The 24003-nt window shown below is 37.7% G+C and overlaps 1 protein-coding gene across 1 annotated transcript in view; it reads left to right on the forward strand.

Annotated features, from left to right (window-relative positions):
- The window catches only part of PAWR (pro-apoptotic WT1 regulator), a 78698-nt gene that overhangs the window by 36742 nt on the left and 17953 nt on the right, over positions 1 to 24003 (forward strand). The window contains exons 2-3 of the mRNA XM_027896091.1: positions 4196 to 4324; positions 23900 to 23934. Coding sequence (XP_027751892.1) covers positions 4196 to 4324; positions 23900 to 23934 — 164 coding nt within the window. The remainder of the gene's footprint in view (positions 1 to 4195; positions 4325 to 23899; positions 23935 to 24003) is intronic.

The raw sequence follows: 24003 nt of genomic DNA on the forward strand, positions 1-24003 counted from the left end.
CTGAGAGTGTGTATCTGCTTGCACATCTTGCTGTACTGGTTAAATATGTTCTTATCTCAAGTGCTCATCATTTTCAAAAAGCTGACTTAGCACAACCATTCCTGGAGTTCTGCAAAATAAAGAGTTTGAATGGGCTCGTATCTGGTCCAGGCATAATCAATTGAGCTAATTAAAACTGCTGAAGCTAACCTGATTGACTTTTCATGAAACAAACTGGGAAGCTCTTAGTTATGTGCTCTGCCAGCAGAACTGCGAGGCAGACGCAGGTTGTGCAGGAAGAGGGGATGGGAATAGTGACATTTTGACTCAGTACCATTTCTTGTGGTGAGAGCAGCTTGTGTGTGCTCAGAAACCGACCATCTGCACATAGGAATACCGCGTATTTTTTGGGAAAAAACAGTCCCTCCTCATTTTTCTCTTTTTCTTAACAATGCACAAATGTTTATAGGAAGCAAACCAGTGAATCATTAGAAGTGTTCTTCATACAATGTCTCCTTAAACTGCAGGCTGGTGGTGTGCTGGAATGTGGGGATATCTTTGTGGCTGTTTCTTTCATCAGTCTGATTCTTTTGAAATCATCTTATTCTGTATTTTCCATACTAGAGGTTTACAGAAAAATGTTTATACTACAGCTTCAAACATTTACTGAAACGCTAGAAAACCTAAAGAATTTTTGTGGATTCCTTATATTGAGATCAGATGTGGGAATGTCATATTGAATATCTGCTGTACAAAACTCAGATGATTTTAATGGAGAATAAGAATCTGAAATGGTATGGTGCCTAGCAGCAAAATAAAAAGGCAGGGAAAGGGAATGGACAGAGAGAATTATTGTAATGGGTCAGAATTACACCTTGGTGGTTATAAGTCCATTTCTGTGCTGTGATGACAGAGAAAGTAATAGCTGCATTTATGTCTTTTTCAATAATGTGAAACTAGTTTCTAAAGGGAAGTGTAGTATATGAGAGAGCCTGCAACGTGAGCAACACATTAAACCGTCTGATTGAAATGTCCTGTGAGCTGAGGCAGTTTCAGCTTCAGGGCAGTTTGAAAATAAAAAAACATACCAGTTTTTAAAGTGCGTAACAAAACTTTGGACAGCTTTAATTTTTTCAATAACAGTGTGTTAACTGAAACTTGGGTTTATTGATTTTTATTACTCTAAAAGGTAGCTTAGAATGTAAATGGCAATAATATTGGCAATCAGTAACTGAAGATGAAGTGCAAAAATGGGATATTTTCAATAGGAAAGCTTATTTCATCATGAGTCAAAACAAATGGATTTTCCTTTTAAAGCTAATGGTTATTGAAGCAAAACTTAATAACTTCAGTAAAAAGCAGTAAAATGTTTACATTATGTGGTTGTTACCATGTTCACTTGTGCTCTGCCTGCATTTCATAGACATTGTTTAAACTGGTGTGTGGGTGTATCCATATCTCCATGTTTGGGAGGGGAATGTAACCTTTGTGTTAGGGAAATCACAGAAGTCCTCTGACAGGGACTAGTAATCTGCTTTAGGGCAGGAAGGCTTTGGCAACCCCGTGCCAGATGTGCCACATTGGCTGCAAATGGTGAGGATCAACCTGTACCTTGACTCTTCTTCCTCATCTGTTACAAGGAATAAAAACTTGCTGCTTCTCTGTTTCTTACCACTCAAACTTGTGCTGGCCTCAGCTGGTGGGGGCACCTGCTCCAGTGAGGGGAACTGGAGTTGGGAGCAAGCCCCAGTAACCTTTAAAACAGAGGTTATAGGCTCTGAATTAGGTTTATGTAAACTGTAACTGTTCTATGCTTAGGAAGAAAGCCTTTAACTTTGGAAGTATGAATTATTTGGGGGGAATTGAATAACTTTTGATGGTACTGATCAGCAGAATTTGGGCTCTTGGACCTTCCTGAGAAGAAGGGAAAGGATGGCAATGGACACTGCTGGCAAATCCTATCTGAAAGTGTTTAGTTTAAAATTTTGTGGCTAGAACTTTCATATCAGAAGACAACATTTTGTTCCTGTCCAAAATTGCTAAGAGAACATTTAGTGGCAGGTGATCTTATTTTAAAAGAGAACATTCTTCATCACAGATGCAATTGTATTCAGAGAAAAACATTTCTGTGGAATGCTGCTGGTCTCTGGAAAGCTTATGAGAGGCGTGTATCTGAAGGAGAGAATTTGTGAAGAAAGGAGCAGTTAGTCACTACTAGGACTTTTTCTTTTTACCTGCTGTATTTTAGCTTCATTCTTCTCCTTAAAGGTTGTTGTTCCTTGAAAATGCAAAGATTTCTTGAGGTGCGTCAAGACTACTAATGTTTTCTGTCTTGAGTCAGATTTATCCTATGCTTTTTAAAGGCTGCTCTTCCAAACTCATTTCAAAGCATCTCTTTCCTTTGAGTTTATGTGAGATCTCCATTCTCTGACATAAACAACTTGGAGACTGGAAGAAGAATATGAAAGTTTTCCTGTTTTCTAGCACAGGGTCATTCTTCATCTGCATGCCATTAGTCATAATTTTATATGATACCTTCTAGTATCATATAAATGATATGAGCCTTGTAGTTCTTTCTGAGCAAGAAAGAAGTTCTTTTTGACTTTTTAAGAGCTGAAGATCAGTCCATTTCTTGTTGGAGTAGGGGCTCATTATTTCTTATTGTGTCACTTTATACTGGATTAGTAAGATAATGGGATAAATTAGGATACAGACTTATGTTACCAAAATTTTTAAGCTTTACAGTTTAAAAAAGGTAGAGGATGCTGATTTAAAGATCATTTCGTAGAATGTGCCATGACAGTTTTTTTAAAATGTTCTGTTATAAATGGATGCAAGAGAACAAAATTAAATACTTATAATTATTTTATTAGAAAAGACTTATTAAAAGTTTTTTGAAGGTATAATGATTCAGCCATAATAATCTTTTAAGTGTGTCTTAGTGATAGAAGTAGACAGGTCTGCATCAGTTGCATTGACAGGTTAGTTAGAAGTAGACTGGTGAAATTGCATTAGTATTGCTGTCATGAGCATTCTGTAGAGACTTTAAATGGCTATTATTCAGGTTCACTTGTGTTCACTTTATTATGTTCACTTTCTGAAACATACACCTTTTTAGTTGGTCAGTTTTCTAGCACTTGTATCACCATAGTGCTTGCTTTGGAGGAGCTGAACTTCGTTTTTGATATACTAGCACTATTTCCAGCTAGTAAAATAAACTGGCTTTATTTTTAAAGTTACTGTATTCCAGCATTCTCATTATATGCTTTTGGCTAATTTTGTGCCCTTTGGGTGAGCTGATGCCAGAGATTGTCAGTATGTAAGCCTCAGAATAGTGACTTGGGCTTTTTTGTGCATTAGAAATGTCAATTGAAATAATTTAAAGTTCATAATTCATCTTTGCTTTCTGGTAGTCCTGTTTTCATTTTCTTAAGGTATTTTACATTAATCTAGAAGCATTTTCTGATGCCCTAGGCTGATTAGTTCCTTGTGTTTCTGTAACAATGTTTCACACATCTCTTGTTTTAATGTCAAGTGCTGGCAAACAGCTTCTGATGTCAAGGTCAGACTTTTTTTTCTTTTTTTTTTCAGCTTTGTCTGCTTCAAGTTTGTCTTTTAAACATTAGATAGTGGGGGTTTTTTGTTCTGTAAATTTGTGTACGTTAAATTAATAGACTGATCTAGACATAGTTGATTTAGTCCAAAGTTGGTTTAGTCCTTACATTTCTACCATGGCCTTAATGTCACTTTGAGCTAGACAGAGGCAGTAATACCGATTACCTATTTTTTTTTTTATTTACCTACTTACTTTTCCTGTCTCTTGTAGTCAGTGCTTTAGAAGCTTAATTCTTTCAAATTAAGTATTTTAGCAAATCTAATATGAAACATTTGTGTTCAAGAGTCAAATTGTTATATATAAGTGTTAATTGCTACCTCAGGTGTAGTCAAAGCTCCTGCTCACAGAAGGATTAGCACTAAACTCGCACAGCATTGTCTAAAGGTCTTGTCAAGTTGAATCTTGTTTTGATTATTTCTTACTTTTGTGATGAAGAAAAAGCAGTTGGAAAGAAAAACTTTTAAACACTTAATTAAACTTTCCTGAAATATGAAATTAATCTTTGAAAATATTCACTGATGCATTAATTTTTATGAAATATAGGAAGAATGCGAAGCAACATACAAAGACTTTTTGATAAGTGAATATTTTCCGTTTTAGAGCCTTGATGAGTACGAAGATGATGAAGCAGGGCAGAAGGAACGGAAGAAGGAGGATGCTATTACCCAACAGAATACGATACAGAATGAGAGTTCCATTGCAGATACCTCTGGCTCATACTTACTCCAGGTGAGATCTTAACAGTTGTTCATTTTGATATTTTTCTCAGTTTTAAAACTCATACTGCCTTGTTCGTTGTACTTCTTAACAGTAGATTATACCCAACATGAAAAAAGTTCAGGAATTGACATGTTACTAAAAACAGAGTATTAGGTTCCATTCCTCAAACTCAGCACTACTGAGACACAATTCTGACAACAGAATCCTATTCTTCTGTAGGGGTATTGAATGGTTTTGATGTTCACCATAGAACTTACTACGTAATGAGAGGAAGAAAAACAGGGAGATTCAAGTGAAAAATACTGACAGGTTTAGAATATTCTGTTAATTGGAGGTAGACTTTTAAATCAGGACAGACTTTCCTAATTTATTTTGTCAATTAGCAAACTTTTAATTATAGATTCTGGGATTCAACCAACACACAACATCTTAGGGAAAATACCATACCTTTGTGAAACCTTTTCTCCCTATTTTTTGCTCTCCAGTCCCCCGACCAGACTTATTCCTGCAGCACCCCTCCCCCTGACATCACAACATTGCCAATTATGCCCAGTAGACCCCTCCATACTATACTACCCATGGCAGATATTCTGTCTTTTCCACGTAGAGCCCTAAGTCTCTTAAACCAGTCTTTTTTTTTTCTCCTCCTCTTCTGATATCTAACAGCATGTCCAAACCCAGCTGTACAAACTGAGGCCATCCAGCTCTACCACTTGACTCCAACAGCACGTGCACAGGGAATAACATACACAGACAAACCAAGCACATGGTTTCAAACCACTCATAACCAGAGGGGGCATTGCTGGATTTGCTGGATCTAGATGAACCTTCTTTCTACAATCTTACCCAGTCTTTCATATGAAAGCTCATGGGTGCTTTTAACATTCAGAAGAGCCTAAGCAAAGAAGTCCACAGCTTAATTCCCTGCAATATGAAGATCAGTCTCCTTTTGTTTAAGTTGGATCTCTCATTTTCCATCTTTTACCATGTGATTTCAGCAAGTTGTCCCAGTGGAAGATATGGGACTGAGTGCTTCAGAGAGAGTATGGCTGCTCTCAGCTACCAGTTCCCTAGGCTGAAGAATTCTGTTTTATTTAGTTGTTTTTTGTACAGTAACATTCTATACTTTTCTGTTTTGACTCTATTTTGTTTGATACCTGGAAACATAACTGATGAAGTGTTCAGTACAGCGTGCAGTTGTAGAGTGGTTTAGTGGTGGGCTTGGTTTTGTTCTCCTTTTCTGATAATTCCCGATATCTGCCTGTTTGTCTCCTGGGCACTGCATTTACTGCTTATGTTGTGTATACCTAATCTAACTTAACATTTTGGAGTTATCTGTGAGTGATAATAACAAGCTCAGAGGCTGATGCATATGTAAATTTAGAAGCATATTTGCCTTTTGTCTCACTTGTGTACACTATGCTTATGTACACTAAATTTAATCTCCTATTTCACCTCCCTGCCACTCCCAGTAGAGAAATCCTGCATGGTTTCACAATTGATGCTTTTCTTTTCTGAATAGCATCTATGGACAGGTCCTCCCCAAATATATTGAAAAGCACAGATCCCAGAACAGGTTTCTGTGACACTCTTTTGAGAGCTCCATCCACTGTAAAAGCTGACCATCAGGATCCACCATTATTTCCTGTCTTTTCACCAGTGATTTATTCACAAAAGGACATTAGCTCTTATTCTAACTTTAGTTTAAGTTCTTTAAGAGGCTTTTGGGAGTGTCTCTAAGCTGCACTTTTTTTTTATAGCTTAAAAAAACTTATTAACTTTGTGAAGTATGACTACTCTACAAATGCTCTGGTGACTCTTCCACATGGTATCATGTTTACTCACTCATTCCATAGTTGTTCTAGACTTAGTAGCACCACTTTATCCGGTATAAATATCGAGTTTACTCATCTGTAGTTCTATGGTCTGTTTTAGAATCTTCTTAAAGATGGTGATTATATTACCCATTGGTCCTAGGACAGTTTTAAATAAGAGGTTGTATATGATCTCAAGTGGTTTAGCTATTACATTTTTTAGTAACATCAGTTTCTTCAAAGCTAAAGGAGTAAATTATTGCCTCATTCTGGCAAGTAACTTTTTTAAAATAAATTTTATTCATTTATTTTCATGTTCTGCATGTGCTTCTGTTGGCAATAGACCCTTTGAGTCCTCCATGAGGGAGTGCTCTGATGTGAGACTCTTACCATGCTTTTCCACAGTGAAGATCAACAAAAATATTTCTGCACAGAAACTGTCTCCTTTGAGTATGCCTCATAGAACTGGATCTGTTTGTCTTTGTAGATTTGTCAGGATTCATTGTTCTGAAATGTTTTTATGCCTTTTCCAAGTTGTTTGTTAGACTCTTTCTTACAGTGTTCACCATGTTTTCACTTCTTCAGCAAATATTCCAGAAGTTGTCACTTTTAGTTTCCCCTAGTGGTATTATTACATAATGCTTTGGCTATACTCCCACGCCCTCTTCTTTTCATCCATATTTTCCATTCTTCTTGATCAGCAATCTCAGTTTTTGTTTACCAAACTGTCTGTATTAATTGTATCCTACATGTTTCCTAGTTTGTCACTTCTATATTCCAACAGGCACTACATTGTTGACAGAGCACAGCAGGAGTGTCCTGTCAGAGACAATACGTAAGAGAGTCCCAGGCCTCAAATCTGGCAGAGACCCAGGGTGGCACATGTACAGAACAGATGGAACCTTAGAAAGTTGTAGCTGCTAAGACTTAATCAGTTTATTACTGTCTCTGTCAAGTTCCTTTTTATTAGAAGACTTAAAACTTGCCCAGTTTGAACAGAATTTGACAGCAGTGTTATTTCAGCTTTGATGACTTAGTTTCCTTTTGATTCTACTGTACTAGTTAAGAATAATACTGTTTTTGAAAGTAGAGTTTATGTTGTAGATGTAAGAATACGAGTTGCCATTGACTGATATACATTTTATGTCTTTGTACTAAGCAGAAGAAATACATTTCTGTAGTTACAGACATTTTCACCGATTTATTCTTTCTTATTATCATTTCATGAAATTAGTAAATATATAATTACTGTGACTATGGTAAACAAGACACTACTGACTTCATGTTTGATGGGCAAATATGTTGCTGAATAACGTTTTATTTCCAATCCCTAATCTGATTTTTCAGTTCTGTTTTAACATTGTCATAAGTTGCTGTTCTCCTTTTTGTGTACAAAATGCACGTTTTGAAAACTCTATCTGAACTTGAAGTTCTTGATCCAAAGCACAAAGGTACCAGATTTGTTTAAGAGTAGATCTAAAAATGTAGCAGACTTTGGAGTGTTTTCCCTGAAGCAGAGCTATTTGACTGAAATTGTCTTCAGAGTTATTGTATATTGGAAATATGAAAGGCGTGGGTCTGGCAATGTTATAAGCATTGAAAAACAATTACAGTCAGAACTGTTATTTAAGTTTAGCAAAAGATATTGTGGAAAGCCACACCTCACGAGGTGAATCAACATTAAATCCACTCCCAGATGTAAGCACTATATCTGGCTCTAATTTTCTTGTTTGATTTTACTTTTGTTTTTAATATTGCAATTCATTTGTTTTCATCTTGTGAGTTACAGTGCTGTGGACTACTCCACAGGGATTGCAGACTGAGAGTGATAAGTCATATATAAGGAAGCTTAGAACCCTTACAAATGAGCTAAAAATTTGTCATGCTAATGACCACCGTAGTCAAAGCTACTACTTCAAAGTTAACTGAATTTACTATTTTAAATAGAAATCCTCAGAGTCTAGTTATTACAGAAATGTAGCTCTTACTTAGCAGAGATGGCAAAACTGTGCAAACCTATTTGATAGCAGCGTCTTTCTTGCAGTTGGAGGAAAATTATGTATTCAGGGTTGCGAACATCTCTTATTTGAAGATGATGTTGGTATGTATGTACAGGTAACTTGCATCAAAAAACCCACGAGATTTGGCTGAAAAAAAAATTAGTTTAATGATGATTTTTTTAAGTCTTTTGGGAGACTTGCTCAATGCCAATGAAAAAAAATGCTATTATTGGCCACTACTCAAAAAACTCCTACCAAACCCCACTATATTCAAGGTCTTTGCTTTGTATTAAAGCATCCAGGTTGTGCTGATACCATCATCAGCTGCCTCTTGGAATTCAGTTGTTTGTGCATCTGGTCTCCTAAAATATTCCCCAAAAATGTGCTCTTCTTCATGTAGTCTTGTGGCAGTAGGGTTGACATAACTTCTGTGTTGTTACAGAAGAGATATCTGAACATGGTAGCATGTTGTGATGTCTGTATGTCACCTTCTGGTGTTCCTGGAAATTTGAAGAGTAAATGGGGAAGGCTGAGAGGATTAATTAAAAGTTAACATAAAGCTTTGCAGTAATAGACATATGTATATGTTCTTCATCCATTAAAACCTTCAGATTACAACTGGCTATTTTCTGGCAGTTATGCTATAACAACACAAAAGTATCATTCTTAGTAATTTGGAAAGGCTTTGAAATTCTTTGGTTTATCCTTTCTACTTGCTTTGTTTTTCAAATGCTATAGAGTCTGTGGATGCTAGCTATGCTGAGCACTGTATGAGCATGCTGCAAAAAATGTCATCAGCTGTGAACAATAGACTTTTAAGACATAGGAGTTGAGTAAATATGTATTGTCAAAAGCATCAAGAAACAACATGTTTTGAGATCTTAAAAATGTTTGTCAGTGTCATGGTGGTAGGGTTTACTGTGTTCTAGATGTGTGTTTTTCTCCTCATTGAGGACAAAAAGGGTCTTGATCGACCAGATATAGGTGAATAAATTTCGATGGGCTTTCCTCTCTCTGGCAAACTTGAATGGAGCATGTCAGAATGATTTTTACTGCTAACATAACTTGGAAATAGGAATCAATAGAGTGAGAGATGATGGGGTTTTTTACCTATGAGCATGGAAAGGGGAAGCTCAGAGTCACTTAAAAACAAAGTTCAACCTTTTAGAAGTGAATATTCTGAATCCTTCAGATTTAGGATTCAGTAGTGATTTATAAAATCCTAGAATGATATTAATTTCTATCTGTAGAGAAAATGGAGTTGTGCTATATACAAGGCATGCCCAAATATGTGAAATGTGTTTTCTTTTCTGCACTACATTTCTTTAGATGTTAGGCCAGGAATTATTTTACATAGTAACATGATTATAATATTGGTATTGTTTTAAAAAGTGAATAAAACTGTGATTAAAATATAGAAATATGTAAATTAGAAGGAGGTATGTTTGAGTATGTGAAGTCCTAAGTAATTCTGCCAAATCAGGTTGTGGGACTAATATTTGAGTTAAGTACCAGATAATATTCATCTTGGGTTTTCTATTTGCAGATTTGGAGTGTGATGCATTTCACAGAGATGATACGAAAGCAATCATTAGTGTCCACAAAGCACTTAAGTAATAATAGTGAGTGCAATAGAAGGACTCATGAGGAAATCTTATTGTATGTCTAAAAATGTTCCCATAAAAATGCGTTAAAAAGTATTCAGATTCAGTGTTAAGTATTAAAAGATCACTATTTTTTAATAAATATATTTGCACCTTAAGTTAGTCTTGTGTGTGCCATGTTTTTAAAGGAAGTGACACTAGTTCCAGGGAATTTGCTGCCCTGTACAGTTCATGAAATGAACCAGGGCTTCAGATAAACATCTGCCATAGTTGCTGTGGCTTGGGAGACCCAGATCATTTCTGTGATGTGTGTAAGGGAAACAGGAACACAGGAATTCCATCTTTTCATGATCATATATGATCAGGCAATCACTCAAGTAATTTCTAGTGATATGGGCCTGTATTCAGAGCAGTTTGAATATGTTAATAGCAGTAACTAAGGCACTGGGTGCTACTTTTTGAAGAGCAAGCAAATGAAAAATACTGAACATTATTTACAGAGTACTGTTCTTCGTGTTCCACCTAAGAGATCTTGTGGAAAAATACGTTGTGGGGTGATGTCGGGAAGGGCAGTATCATGAGTTTTAATGCAAGTTGCATAAGTCAATGAAATTCTGTTCTGAATTGGTTGACTTTGCAGTCTTAATTTTCTTTAAATGCTTTTTGTGTGTATTGTTGGAGACTGGGAAAAAACCTCACTCCATTTAATAACTTTTTAATTAACCTGCAGGGTAACTTCTGAGTTCTGTTGCATGGTGGTCATGTCTGATATAACTGGAGGGAATGATGTGTTCTGAAAAATTGAGGTTGATAGTTTTTAGTTACATTGTATGTATGTATTTGTGTTTTTAATAGAACATCAGTTTTAAAACAGTGGAGTCTGGATTTCTCATTGGAACGGGCTATGTAATAGACGTTGTAGCAGCATAGGTTTCTTTGCAAAATCATCCTCCTCTTCTCTTATGTGAGCAAATTCAGTAAATGTGTACCCACGGTGTAGTGCTGCTGATCCGTGCATGTTCAGTGGGTTTTACTTTCCCAACGGATCTGCACATGGTCAGCAAATCTGATTCAATTATATTGTGAGTGCACTATCCAACGCTGCTGCTTTTGGAAAGTGCTTAAAAGTGAAATCACAGTCCCTTTGCCCCGAAGAAATCAGGCAGCTGAGGGCTAGCAGTTACTAATATGAGACCAAAGGGAAAACGGGGGGCTGTAAATTGCCTACAAGCCACATACAGTTGCTTGTCTAGCGATGTGTAGCCTTGAGGATGCAGTTTCAGTTGTCCCTACTTTGAGTCATCTTCTTGCTCTTGGAGGAAAATATTGATACACGAGTATCAAAATCTGTCTTCGTAACAAGTAATCAAAAAAAGAAATCTTTCCATTTGTTCCTGGAGGACATTATTTGAGTTCAGTGCTTGATCATTGTCAGCATAAATTTTCAAGCAAGCTTTGCTTTTCTTAGAAAGAAATACAAAATTAATAAAATTTTTAACTTTGGTATTCAATAAAGTTTAGTTTAGTGAATAAGTGGTTTAAGCTTAAAATTTAGTTTCAAGAATGCATTTACTTCCAGTAAATATAGTTGTGTATTCATGAAGTCTCTTAAAATTGAATATTTTGTGTTGTGTACCTATTCATGTGCACAACTATTCATCATAGGACCTGCATGAAAACTAAAACTGAATCAAGCCTCTCTCTCTGAAGGCAAGGAGATGTAAAGGCATCTTGTTCTGACTTTAAATTCCCAGTTGTGCCTAAGAACTTCAGGGTTTTCGGCACAGCCTGCTGTTCAGGTACTTTCTAAATCCTTGTGCAGAGCAAGTGTGAAGTAAAGCATGTAAGTTATGATTTCTTCCTTGTAGTTTCTCCCAAGTTTGGTTGTGATCCTTCAGCTAAGATTTCGTTTCAGGGGGGTTTTGTTTAGTTTTATTATAATTTTTTCTTGTCTAGATATCTTACTACTATACACTCAGCCTGTACGAACATAAGTTTGTTTTCTTTCACTGTGGAGTTCATGAAGCTGTGCTCCAGAATTGCATAAGCTGGTGCATTAGCTGCTGTTACACTGGTTTGGAGCCTTTATGCAGCTGTAAGGAATAGGAAACAGTTTCCCAAATTCCCAGCTAACGTTTTGAGCAGTCTAAAGGAGCTTCGTGTTAAGGAATTTATTTTATTTTCCACATTTTCTGTTTTGAACTGGCATCACTTCTTAAATTAGCCAGGTTACAGTGGGTATCTCGTCGCAGTCTTAAATTTTTTTGTGTGTGGAAAAAGCAGTCCTGGAAGGACTGGAAGCACTGTAGTTGAGATTTCTTTGAGAGGAAGAGTATTTGTGCCTAGGGCACATACAAATGTATTGAAAAAGGAAGGTCTTCCTGACATGCTTACTTGAACAAATAGATGACACAGCCTGACTGAAATAAAAAGCTTCTGTAAGGTATGGTAGTACTGCTGAGTCCTGAGCACTTCCCTGGTATTCTACTCTAAAGGGAGAATTTTAGTTAATACTGCTTTTATGACAGGAACAAGTCTGAAGTCTGCATAAAAGTTATGAGTACCTGCTGGGTGTGTAAGAGAGGGAGGACACTTCAACGCACACCAAGGAGATCCCTGCTGCTGAGTGTTATTGTGCAAGGTGGAGAGGGGAGGCAATGTGCTCAGTAATGTATACAGCTCTGCACAAATACATGTAGTGGTTTTATAACATGGACCACACATTCATATTATTAATGACAAGTTAGAGAATGTTGTAGCAGTAGTTGCTCAGATGTGCTTGTGCATCTGCAAGCTGCGTACGCCGGTTCCATAGTGGCACGAGGATGACAGAGGTGGGGGAGTCTGTCCCTACATCCTTGTTGTCTGTGTAATTATTGTGATGGCACAGGAGGAAGAAGGAATCTGTAATTCAGAGTTGTTTGGTGGAGACAGTCTGACTGTGTTTATACTGTTAAAAAGTGCAAGACCTGGGTGTGAGCTCAACTGCTGCACTGTTGATAGAGCCTGTGGCTTAATTATTAGCAACGTTTTTTGGCATGGTTTTTGTTCATGCTACCTAGTGCTCTCCTATATCATACCCTGGGGACTGTTTGAGGAATGGTGTGCTAGGAACCAGTCCTCACGCATAGTATGAACATCACAACACCAGTTTTGGCTGCCTGGTTAGTGCTGCAAGGACATTACTAGGCTTGGTTGTCTCAGAAACAGCTGCATACCCTTAATCAACACACTGGGGTGTGCAACACAAACCTAGGTTTCATGCTCTGAAAACACTGCTTTGGCTCAGCCTTTGTGTTATTTCAGATACTTTTGAGTGAGAGGAATCTACAGATTCTCATTTCTTATTTCACATGGGATGTGGAAGAGACCCACTATCAAGGGCTTTGGAGTATGGATGTGGCAACTCTGTGTCACTTGGCTTTGGAGCCATGGAGTAGCCTATGACTTCTCTGCCTCCATTTAGTGTTTTGATAGTAGAAGCTGTCAGGTCCATTTTGCTGGTAAACTCACTGACAAGTATCTCTTTTCTTTTCTGAGAACCAGCACCTAGCAGCTGTGGGCAGGATGGTTCATTGTTTTAAACTAGTTCCACTGAAGAAGCTGGTTTTAATCACTAGTTGTTGTGCAAAGCACTGTATCGACAAGTCAACAAGTAGGTTGGCACTCTAAAATTACATTGAAAATGTTATAATGCTCTATAAAATGTGAGACAAGTGTAATTTAAAAGAATTTTGGGGAAATTGTATTTGAGTTATATGCTGGAAACAGAGTAGTGTTTTGTGAAGAAGCTTGGCACATAGCTCCATGCAGGATTTTATATTTACATTACAAATTACTTCTGCAAATTCTGTTGTGTATTGACTGTCATCTTCTCTGCTGTGGGTTTCACACTGGGACTTAGCTCTTCTGTGACTTCAGATCCTAGAATCATTTAGGTTGCAAAAGACCCTTAAGAACTCTCTTAATTTCTCTGAGCCATAAAGGTTTAGGTCCATATAATTTCTCTCTTCTTTCAAAATACACTCTTGTTTCGGCATCAAGTTGTGTGTTTTAGATCCTGTGCAGTTTGCTAATGTGTTGGAAGTGTTCCATAGGTTTCTGGTAACATATTGATTCTCTATTTTTTATGACCAACTGACACGTTGGGACCTTTGTACAAGAATTTCTGAGTTCTGTTTCTTCTCTGTGAGTTTTAGGAAGCCTACATTTTCAGTTCATGACTACTGAACACTGATCCATGAAGGTCATATGTTGGATATAATCATTGTCTTTCTGATAATTTTTCCAGCTCTGTTTTTACTGTGAGTCATCTAAGTCAGGTTTTGTTAGCCTGATCTAATCAGTTCCTTCACAGCTTTTGTTCCGAGTGCCTAATTGTTTGTCCTGAGCTCTTTTTCTGACTCTAGTATTGAATATTGCTTGGGTACAGAAGTGGAAAATAACAAGTAAAGCAAAAACTCTGTTCGTATATTTTAGTGAGTGTTTCTGGTTTCTGTATTTTTGGGAGTTGCTTTCTTCTGGATGATGCTTGACTTGTGCTACCTGCAAGTATTTCTTTAATAAGTTTCTCTCACCTTATGTCCTTAATAGGTAGGAGTTGAGGATACTTAGCTTCCTGTTAGAAGTCTGATTTGATTTCCTAGGTGTTCTTACAGTGTTTCTCAGTGGTCTCCTGGCTCTATCTAAACAGGCAGATGAATCATAACTCCCTTGGCTTCGCAGGAAAAATATGTATCACTTGCACCCCAGGCATTTTAGCACGTCTGTTGGTTCTTGTTTGAAGTTCTGTTAATTACATATTAATTAAAAGTAGTAGATGAGGCTGAAAAAAATAAGGTTCACTTAAATAAGTGGACTGAATCAAGGACACTGAGCTTTTTCCTGACTGAAACACATTTTTCCAGTCTGGTTTTCTTTAATTTTTTTTTAAATGTTTCCTCCCCCTCCCCCTTTGGGGGATAACTATCTGGAAGTAATCTTTTCACCATTTCTTTATTTTCTCCTGTGTTCTTGTCTCCTTTTTTTTTCATCCGTAAGTAATAATGTGGTTTATATTTCTTTACAAGCTTTAGGTAATAATTTTGTTAACATACTGTAGTCTGTCTTAAATCATATGCCTGTGTTTATCAATCACCATAAAACCAACATGCTACAATTTAACACGAGAAGATATTATATAAAAATACTTATATGAAAGTACGTAAGTCTGTGATGTATATAATATAATGTCTCTTCCAACCTTATAACAATTCTGTGATTCTGTGTTACTGACATCTATTTTAAAGCTGATTAAAAGATACTAATAAAGTCGTCCATTTGTTTATATAAAAATATAGATAGGTTTGTAAACCATACTGGCCAAGAAGTAACCCAAATGTAATACATGAGATTTAGCTCATACTAGGTTTTAGGCAAAGAACCACCATAAACTTACATAGTCTAATGATTTTTTCTTTATAGAAGATGTTGATACCTTTGCAACTATGGAATTATGTAAGAGCAGATAAAAACCCTTATGTTAAGAATTTTAATGTCATTATATTAAATAAGTCTGACCTCAATTTGTCCTACAGTTTAATAATTGGTGTACTAATATATTTGACTTTTTTGTTCACAGTTGGGCAGGTAATAAGTAGTTGGTATAGCTGAATTTCATCCTGTGAAGTAGTTAGAGACAGATAACGTGTGCACTACAGAAAACTTTCAGAAACATGGTGCAAACATATTTCAGGAGGTCAGGACAGAAGGTAAACTTTGCATCAGATTTGATGTTGCTGCCCATGCCACCGCCTGGCTGGTTTTTCTTTGTGGCACTCAAGTGCCTTCACCCCGTGCTTCCTGCCCGGCTGGGCTCAGTTGGGGTGTGCCAGTGCCTGCTTGGTGTGGTGCCCAGGCAGGCTCTGGGTAGGAACATTTAAATCATCCTGCAGCACCTCGATGAGGCCGTTGCTGAGCCAGACTTGATAGGTACCCTTGGAAGAGGCATTCTTTGCACTGTTGTTTTCATTGCTCTGATTTCTAGAAAAGCAAACCCAACCTATGAGCAGACTCTGTGTACGCTGGATTTGCAGTACTTCACTGAGGCTCTGCTCTGTCAGGTAAAGAGAACTGCAGTGTTTTCACCTAGGTTGTCATTCATCCACAGTCCAGAAACGCACACAAATCACAGAGAATTACATGGTTTTAGATTTCCTGTTTGAAAAAAGAAATTAAATAGCTTTTCTGACTGACTGGAGCCTGTTTGAGATGCATGGATTTCATATGGGCTGCAGTGGAAGGGCCTGGGAAATAGGGTACTTGTCACTTGTGGCACTGTCCTAATTTATTTCTAAGTTACTCTATGTGTAGAGAGAGAGGTTTCTCCTCTTTAAAGAAGGGTCTTTCATTTAGTGTCTCTTTTGTTGTCTCTGCCTTGTTGGATGCTCTAACAGATTAATTTACTTAGTGAATTTGTATTTTTTGCCTAGAGCTTCCTTCCTAAAAAACTCTTCATCCTTGTATAGACTGTAATGCCATTGCCCTTCCACTGTTATAAATGCCTACCTGAATCAATCACCCAGTATTTCAGAAATACGTGAACAGAAGTTATATTAACCTTAAATTTCCTTGTTTTAGCATGGGTAAAGAAACTGTCTTCCTATTTTCCAGTAGCGCTTTTTTTTAGGTCTTGCTTGTGTACACTTTCACAAGAAAGATGATGTTCTGTATTGCTGATCTGAAGTTACGTATCTGAGTGCCAGAATATGAAAGTAGTTCTGGCAGTTGAATTTTAATGTCCAGAATACAGGAATGTCTCTTTCCTGCCTAAAGTCCTACTCTGTTACATACTACTTGTTAAGGCATATTTAAAAAAGATCCGGTGGATGTAAATTAAACAAGGCTCTTTTAATATACAGTTGTTCCAACTTGCCAAGAGTACAAATTAAAGGAAGATCAAAATATGAAAAATGTTGTAAAGCTATTTAAAAACTCCTGGTTTTGTTTAATCTTACCAGGTTCCTGTTTCAGTTTATTTTGTAACTGATTAATAGGTGGTGATAACTTCATACTTTCTTAATAGTTTTAGAAATAAAAGCTCATTTTTAGAATGCCTGCTTATAAAAGAGATTTATTGGGTGAGTAAAGAGTGTTTAAGGTCATCCCTAGGAAATCCACACCAGGAAAAAAACAAAATATAATGAACCTTTGAAATAGATGTAATATCTTGGCAGCTAGGAGAATAAAAGGAGGGGAAGGGGCCTGAGGTCGTTTTGTATGTACAAGTATTCTATTCAAGAAGAGATCTAGAAAGTGCATAGCTACAAGAGGTGCAAGTAGTTGAGCGATGGAATTGCTACTTGAAACTTACTGAAAGCACCTTTGAGGGCTTCTGGAAAGAATGGTTTCTGTGGAAATAATAAGTGAAGACTTTTTTTCCCCTCCTCTGTGGTGAAAGCATTTTTGTTCAAAGTTGAATTTGCGTTACATTCCATGAAAAACATCTCTAGAAATTTTCAAAGCAACAATACTAAACTGGGAGGACCTGTCAACTCCCTCAAGGGCAGAGAGGTCCTGCAGAGAGACCTTGACCAAATTAGGGGACTGGGCAATCGCCAACTATATGAAGTTCATCAAGGGAAAGTGCTGGATTCTTCTCCTGGATGTTCATACAGATTGGGGAATGAGATGCTGGAAATCAGTGCCACAGAAAGGGACCTGGGGGTCCTGGTTGACAGCAAATTGAATGTGACTCAGCAGTGCCCTGGCAGCTGAGAGGGCCACCCGTGTCCTGGGGGCATCAGGCAAAGCATCGCCAGCTGGTCAAGGGAGGGGATTGTCCTGCTCTGCTCTGCACTGGAGTATTGTGGCAATTTTGGGCACCACAATATAAAAAAGATATTAAGCTTTTAGAGAGTGTCCAGACAAGAGCAATGAAGATGGTGAAGGGCCTTGAGGGGAAGCCGTATGAGGAGCAGCTGAGGTTACTTGGTCTGTTCAGCTTGCAGAAGAGGAGACTGAGGGGAGACCTAATCACAGTCTACAGCATCCTCACTGGGGGAAGAGGAAGGGCAGGTACTGATCTCTTCCTTCTTGTGACCAGTGACATGACCTGAGGAAACAGCATGAAGCTGCGTCAGGAGAGGTTTGGGTTGGATATTAGGAGAACGTTTTTCACCCAGAGGGTGGTTAAGCATTGGAAGAGGCTCCCCACGGCAGTTGTCACAGCACCAAGCCTGGCAGAGTTCAATAATCATTTTGACAATGCTCTCAGGCACATGATGTGATTCTTGGGATGTCCTGTGCCAGGCCAAGATTCTGCCAGGTCCCTTCCAACTCAGCATATTCTGTGATACAGGAGTGGAAGGTAAATTGAGTCCCAAGAGACATTTGCTTTTGGGGAATTTTGATGGGAGGGAGAAGAAAGGTATTTCATCTCCTTTCTGCTGCTTTTCACACCTGCAGTTATTTCAGTTGTTAAGCATTCAGATGTTGTTTCACTTTTATATCTGAACGAAGCTTTGTCTGTGTTGCAGAAGATATGCAGTTGCCATTTCCAAACACATCTCAACACAAAGTTGCACTGAATATGAGAAGTAGCTGTAGTTAATCAAGATACGACTTAGGAAGGAATTAGAATTAACTTGATTTGCTGGATGTGGACAGAATCTACATGTGCCTTGATATGTAAAAAGGCAAGAAACCCTAGCAAACAGACCTCCTTCCTCCACGTAGTGAAGTTGTATTTGCTTGAAGAACATGTTCTTGAAGAACATGTAGGAAACTTCGTAGGAAGCCCATATTTGAGTTACATTAAAAAAAAAAAATTGTTTTGATGGCCTGATTTCAGTAAAAATTTAACTCTGCATGTTGCAGGAATATCATTTTGTAGTGATAATTTGCACTAGCGTATGGTCGAATTTCAAAACAGTGCACATATTCTACATGCCAGTATATATACCAACGTGCCCTACCAGCCTGATTTGATCCAAGGTATTATCTTTAATTGTTTCCAAAGTTCTAAGTAGTGTTTCAGGGGATTCCACTGAACTGTTTTGATAGTCCAGCTGACTCCAGAGCTTGTACTTGTTTAAAAACAATGTTAGTGCATTTTAACTAGCAAATTAGTAATGGTAGGGTTGGTTTAACATCTGGAAATCTTTGTCAGACACTTGTAAACACAGACAACTCTATTTATTTAAAGCCTGATGACCAACTTGTTTATGTAATCTCCTTGTTGGCCAGATGAAATACCAAGATGAGCCAGGAGCAAAGAGGGGAATTAGCCAAGTTCCTTGCATCCTTGTTTGACATAAATTTAATTGGCTGTAAATGGTTGCATTAATTGAAATGATCTCAGCTGCCTTTTCTGCCTTTACACCTTCTCTTGTGCAACAGGTACGTGTGTCTTTGTATTAGTGTTTGCAGTGAATCACGTGAAGGAGCTCGTGTGCAGTGAAAGAAATCTTTGCTTTTTCCTTAGTTATTTTCACACAGATCACACCTGCATTAATGCTGGTCCGCACAGTCACTTTTGTGCACATGATGGGAAGGTACATGACCAGTTATCGGGAACACTGCTGATGTATGCCAGTCTGCAGTGTTTTTGAACATAATAATTAGATGAATAGCAAAGTATATACTGTTAAAAGGTAATGCAAACTGCCTGAGATATGTGCAAGAAGTAAAAATAATTTTAAAGCTGTGTTTGGAATAGTGCATTGAAATGAGTGTTTGGTTTCAGCCTTGGATGAAGAACAAATGTTAGTGGATGTCTTTGGCAGCAATATTTTTTCACCAGTATGAAAGAAACCGTTAGCATAATTGTTGTGGATTACTTCTTTATTGTTTGTTTTTCTGTTCAGGATTTCCACAGACAGTAAAAAGAATTCTGTTTTACAGGGAAGTCAAATAAACTGATCTCTTCATTTCTCATGACAAATCATTATTTTCTATAGTAATGACTAGATATTTTAAACATGGGTTAAAAGACAGAGTTAAAAAATATTAAAGAATATAAACAAGATTTGTAAATCAGTATTTATATACAAGACTAATCATCTGATTTTAGGTTAATTTTTTGCAGAACAGGGATGTCCTTCTTTTCTCCTTTCCATTATTCACTTTCTGCCAACCTTCTCTTCTGCGAAAGTGATGATGAAGATGAGCCCAAATTATAGATGTTTGCCTCATTCTAAGATCTTTTGCATAATTTGAAAGATTAGATTATTTTTTGATTAATGGACACATAATGCTGTTTACAGTGTAACTACATATATTCATGTTGCCAGCAGCTTTCAGACAAATAAGGCGCACAAAATAAATTTCATAAAATGAGAGAAGAGATAAATAATATATTTTCCTAGTGCTTGCATCATCACCTGAAAGAATGATTGGTTTGCATTTACATTAGAGATTTCAAAGTGATAAAAGTCATAATCTACCAAATCTGCGGTATTAATTTGGTGGTCAGAAGAATTTATTTTGTATGCATCAGATCTGGGTTTTTAACTCTTGTTTGTAGTTAGTTTTAGCTACAAAAATAAAACCCACTAATACTTGTAGAAACATCTGTTACAAAGGGCTAGTTAATTGGTTAAAGGTTTGGGGAGTTTTTTGTTTTAACAGCTGTAATTTGTAGCAAATGAGTGTATTTGCCATGCACTTTGCCTCTGAGCATTTGTTTGCTTTCCCAGCTTTTTCTGAAGAACTGGTTTTTTGAGTAGTACTGCCAAACTTTTAAGCGTCCTGTTGAGTTAAATGTACAAGTCTATGTGTATAAATTTCTTTACAGCTTATATTTGCAAATTTGTATGAAAAAATCATATGAATTTGGGGTTATATGGTGCATTCATTGAATCACTTTGACATCTAGAGTACAAAACAAGCACCCAAGATCGAAGGATTTCTTTGTACAAGGGTATGTGTGCTTCGCTGGACTGCAGTGTCACATGCAATTTCTGCCTTTCACTGTAAATGGAGGCTTATGTTCACTAGGAAGCATAACCATAACCTCTATGGCCTCAGCATTTTCTTGGAAAAGCTGTGAAAAACATAAGAGCTGAGGAAGCTTAGAACCCAGAGTTCACACTTTATTGTTTCTGCAGACAGGCAAAATTTTGACCCAGTAATCTATGTAACTCCCTCCATCCAAGCTGAAAAAGGGAATTGAACCACTTGCCCATGGCTGATGGGACATTTCTGAGACCATCACCACCGAGACCTGTGTCTGATATTACTGACGTGCCATTTCAATTTCATATACAGTGAACATAAATCTTAATGTATTAGATGAAACAATCACATACATCAGAGTCAAATCACCTTGTCAGTCATTGCTGACTGTCATAAAGCTAAAAATAATTAATGCTCTAAGGGATCTTGGGAAGTCTCTAGTCCAAGCCCTGCAGACAAAGCAGGATCAATTATAGGAAATTGCCCAGGAGTGTAGATAGTTGGGTTTTTATTATCTCCATGGATAGAAACATCTTGATCTTCTTACCCCATGGAATGTTTATACAAATTGGCAAGATACCTCTTGAGCATTCTCTTCCCCAGACTAGACATTTTCAGAGCTTTCAGCTTTTCCTCATGTGTCAGATGCTCCAAACTTTTAATCATGTGTGTGACCATTTGCTGGAGTCTCTCCAGTATATCTTTCTCTTACTGAGAAGCCCAGAACTGGCCCAAGCACACCAGCTGTGGTCTCACTAGGGCAGAGCAGAGGGGAATGATAGAATATCCTGAGCTGGAAGGGATCTACGAGAATCATCAAGTCCAAATTCTGTTCCTGCACAGGAAACCCCAAGGATCACAGCATGTGCCTGAGAGCGTTGTCCAAACAACTTCTTGAACTTGGTCAGGCTTGGTGCTGTGACCACTGCCCTGTGGAGCCTGTTCTGGTACCCAGCCACCCTCTGGGTGAAAAACCTTTTCCTAATATCCAACCTAAACGTCCCCTGACACAACTTCAGGTCTTGGGTTCTGTCACCACAGAGGAGATCAGTGTCTGTCCCTCTTCTTCCCATTATGGGGATGTTGAAGACTGCAGCGAGGTCTCCCCTTGGTCTCCTTCAGGCTGAACAAGCCAAGTGACCTCACTTGCTCCTCTTATGGCTTCCTCTCTAGACCCTTCTCTATCTTCGTTGCTCTCTTTTGGATGCTGTCACTCAACACGCTGGCAGTGCATCCTGAGGGTGCCATTGGTCTTCTTTACTGCAAGGGCACAGTGGTGGCTTGTGTCCAACTTGGTGTCCACCAGGTTTTTTTTTGCACAGCAGGTCTCCAATCAGTCCACAGCAGGTACTTGTGCTTGGGATTATTCCTCCTAAGCCCCTGGACTTTGCATTTTCCTTTTTTTGAACTTCATGGAGTCTCTGTAAGCCCGTTTTCTAACCTATCAGTGTCCCTCTTCATGGTAACACAGCCACCTGACATACTGTTAACCTCTCATCCAAGTTCTGTGTAGTGTGCAAACTTGCTGGGGATGTACTTTGTCCCATCATTCAGGTCATTAATGAAGTCGTTAAACAGTATTGGCCCCTGTATCAGCCCCTTTAAAGACTGGCACCCAGCTGGACTTAATGCTGCTGTTTATCACGCTTTGGGTGCAGTAAAGTCACTTTTCATTGCACCTCCCAGTCTACTTATCTGATCCTTATTCCAGCAGTTTGCCTGTATGTACATTATGTGGGAAGGTGTTGAAAGTTTTGCTAAAATCAAGATAAACATTATCTGCTCTTCTTTCATTCACCAAGCCGTCCTGTCATAGAAGGCTGTGAGGTCAGTCAAGCATGATTTCCCCTTCATATATTCATGCTGATTTCACCTTCCTGTCCTTGAGGATTTGATCCATTACCTACTCAGGGACTGAGCTAAGGACTGTCCTGTAGTTTCCTGGATAATCCTTTCTGAAGAAAGGAGTGACATTCTCTTCCCTCCAAACCTCAGAAATCTCTGCCTGATGCCATGACCTTTCAGAGATAACGTACCCTTAGTAAACTTGAAAAATAGCAATAGTACCATTTAAAATTATATTTTCTTGCCCTTTTAGAGGTAAATTTAGGTTACTGTTTTACAGCTGTGGATTACTACTTTTCAGATGCTGTCAACAACGATAAAATGGTTATCAGTGTTAAAACAGCAATTTTGCACCACTTTGCGGGTTTCTTTAAATAGCTTTGTTGAATTTTAGCTTTGTTGAATTTTGTTCTTCTGTTTATATTAGTGAAAGTGTAGCACATATGGCAGAAGTTGAAAATACTGTATTAAATAAAATGCACTTTCACATCAAGTTTTTTTTTTTTTGTAATACAAATACTTTTGTCAATTCCATTTTTTATAGTAAAATAATACTCTTTGTATCCTAATTTTTACCTCGTTTATTTACTTACAGATTCACTGATGTGCTGATCAGTGAAGGCAGTGTAATGTCCTGTAGAATTTTGAGAGTGGATGGAATTTCTCTTGCATCTTGTTTTGAGAACTCATTTATTTCTTTGCGTGCAGTTAGTGTCCTAGATAGACAGAATTTTATACTTTGCTTTTATTTTTTTCTGATAAAGGCAGTTGTTCAGTTCATTAACTCCTTAAATATTCTTTCCAGATTTTTTACGTATTATTTGCTGGGGGATGTTTGGTTTATGAGTAATAAAATAATTGGTTCCTCTTCTTCTTACAACATCCTAAAATATATTTGTTGACTTGACTCTGTCAAATCTGAGCAGTTGAAACATGTTTAAATTTTTCTACTCGCCAGCTTCAGTTTTTGTTCCCATCCAGAAGGACAGCAGTGGTGCTGAGAAATTGGAACAGTTTTGCTCTCTTGGACAAGTAGAAGAGGAGCTATCAAAGTGCACAAGTGTTTCTGTACTAGTTAGTGGTAGTGAAGCCATACTGGTGGCAGGTTGTGTGCTGTTGTGCGTGCAGGGGGATGGAGTAAATGTATGCAGTTTTCAGATGTAACTAACCAGAGGCAGACATTTAAGGCCTCTTAGCTGATGTTCAGAAGCAGTAACATAGTGACAATAATCCCAGTATTGTCTATGCCTGATGGCAAAACTGAGTTTTACAGCAGCATTGCACTGCTCTTAACTGTAGACTTAGTTTTCTATGGAGCAGTGAAGTATTTTGGCAGTATTAATATAAGAAAAATATTAATTAGTTTTTCCTTTTTGTTTCTTTTAGGACTCCTCCAGGATGGTTTCAAGCAGGTATAAAAGGTATGAGATGAGACCTTTGTACACAGTAAGCTTCTTTACATATGTAGTTCTGCAAGAAATAAAACTGAT

This window comes from Empidonax traillii, unplaced genomic scaffold (genome assembly GCF_003031625.1).
Source record: "Empidonax traillii isolate 1590-97213 ecotype Southwest subspecies unplaced genomic scaffold, ASM303162v1 scaffold477:size924519, whole genome shotgun sequence".
Classification (NCBI taxonomy): Eukaryota; Metazoa; Chordata; class Aves; order Passeriformes; family Tyrannidae; genus Empidonax; species Empidonax traillii.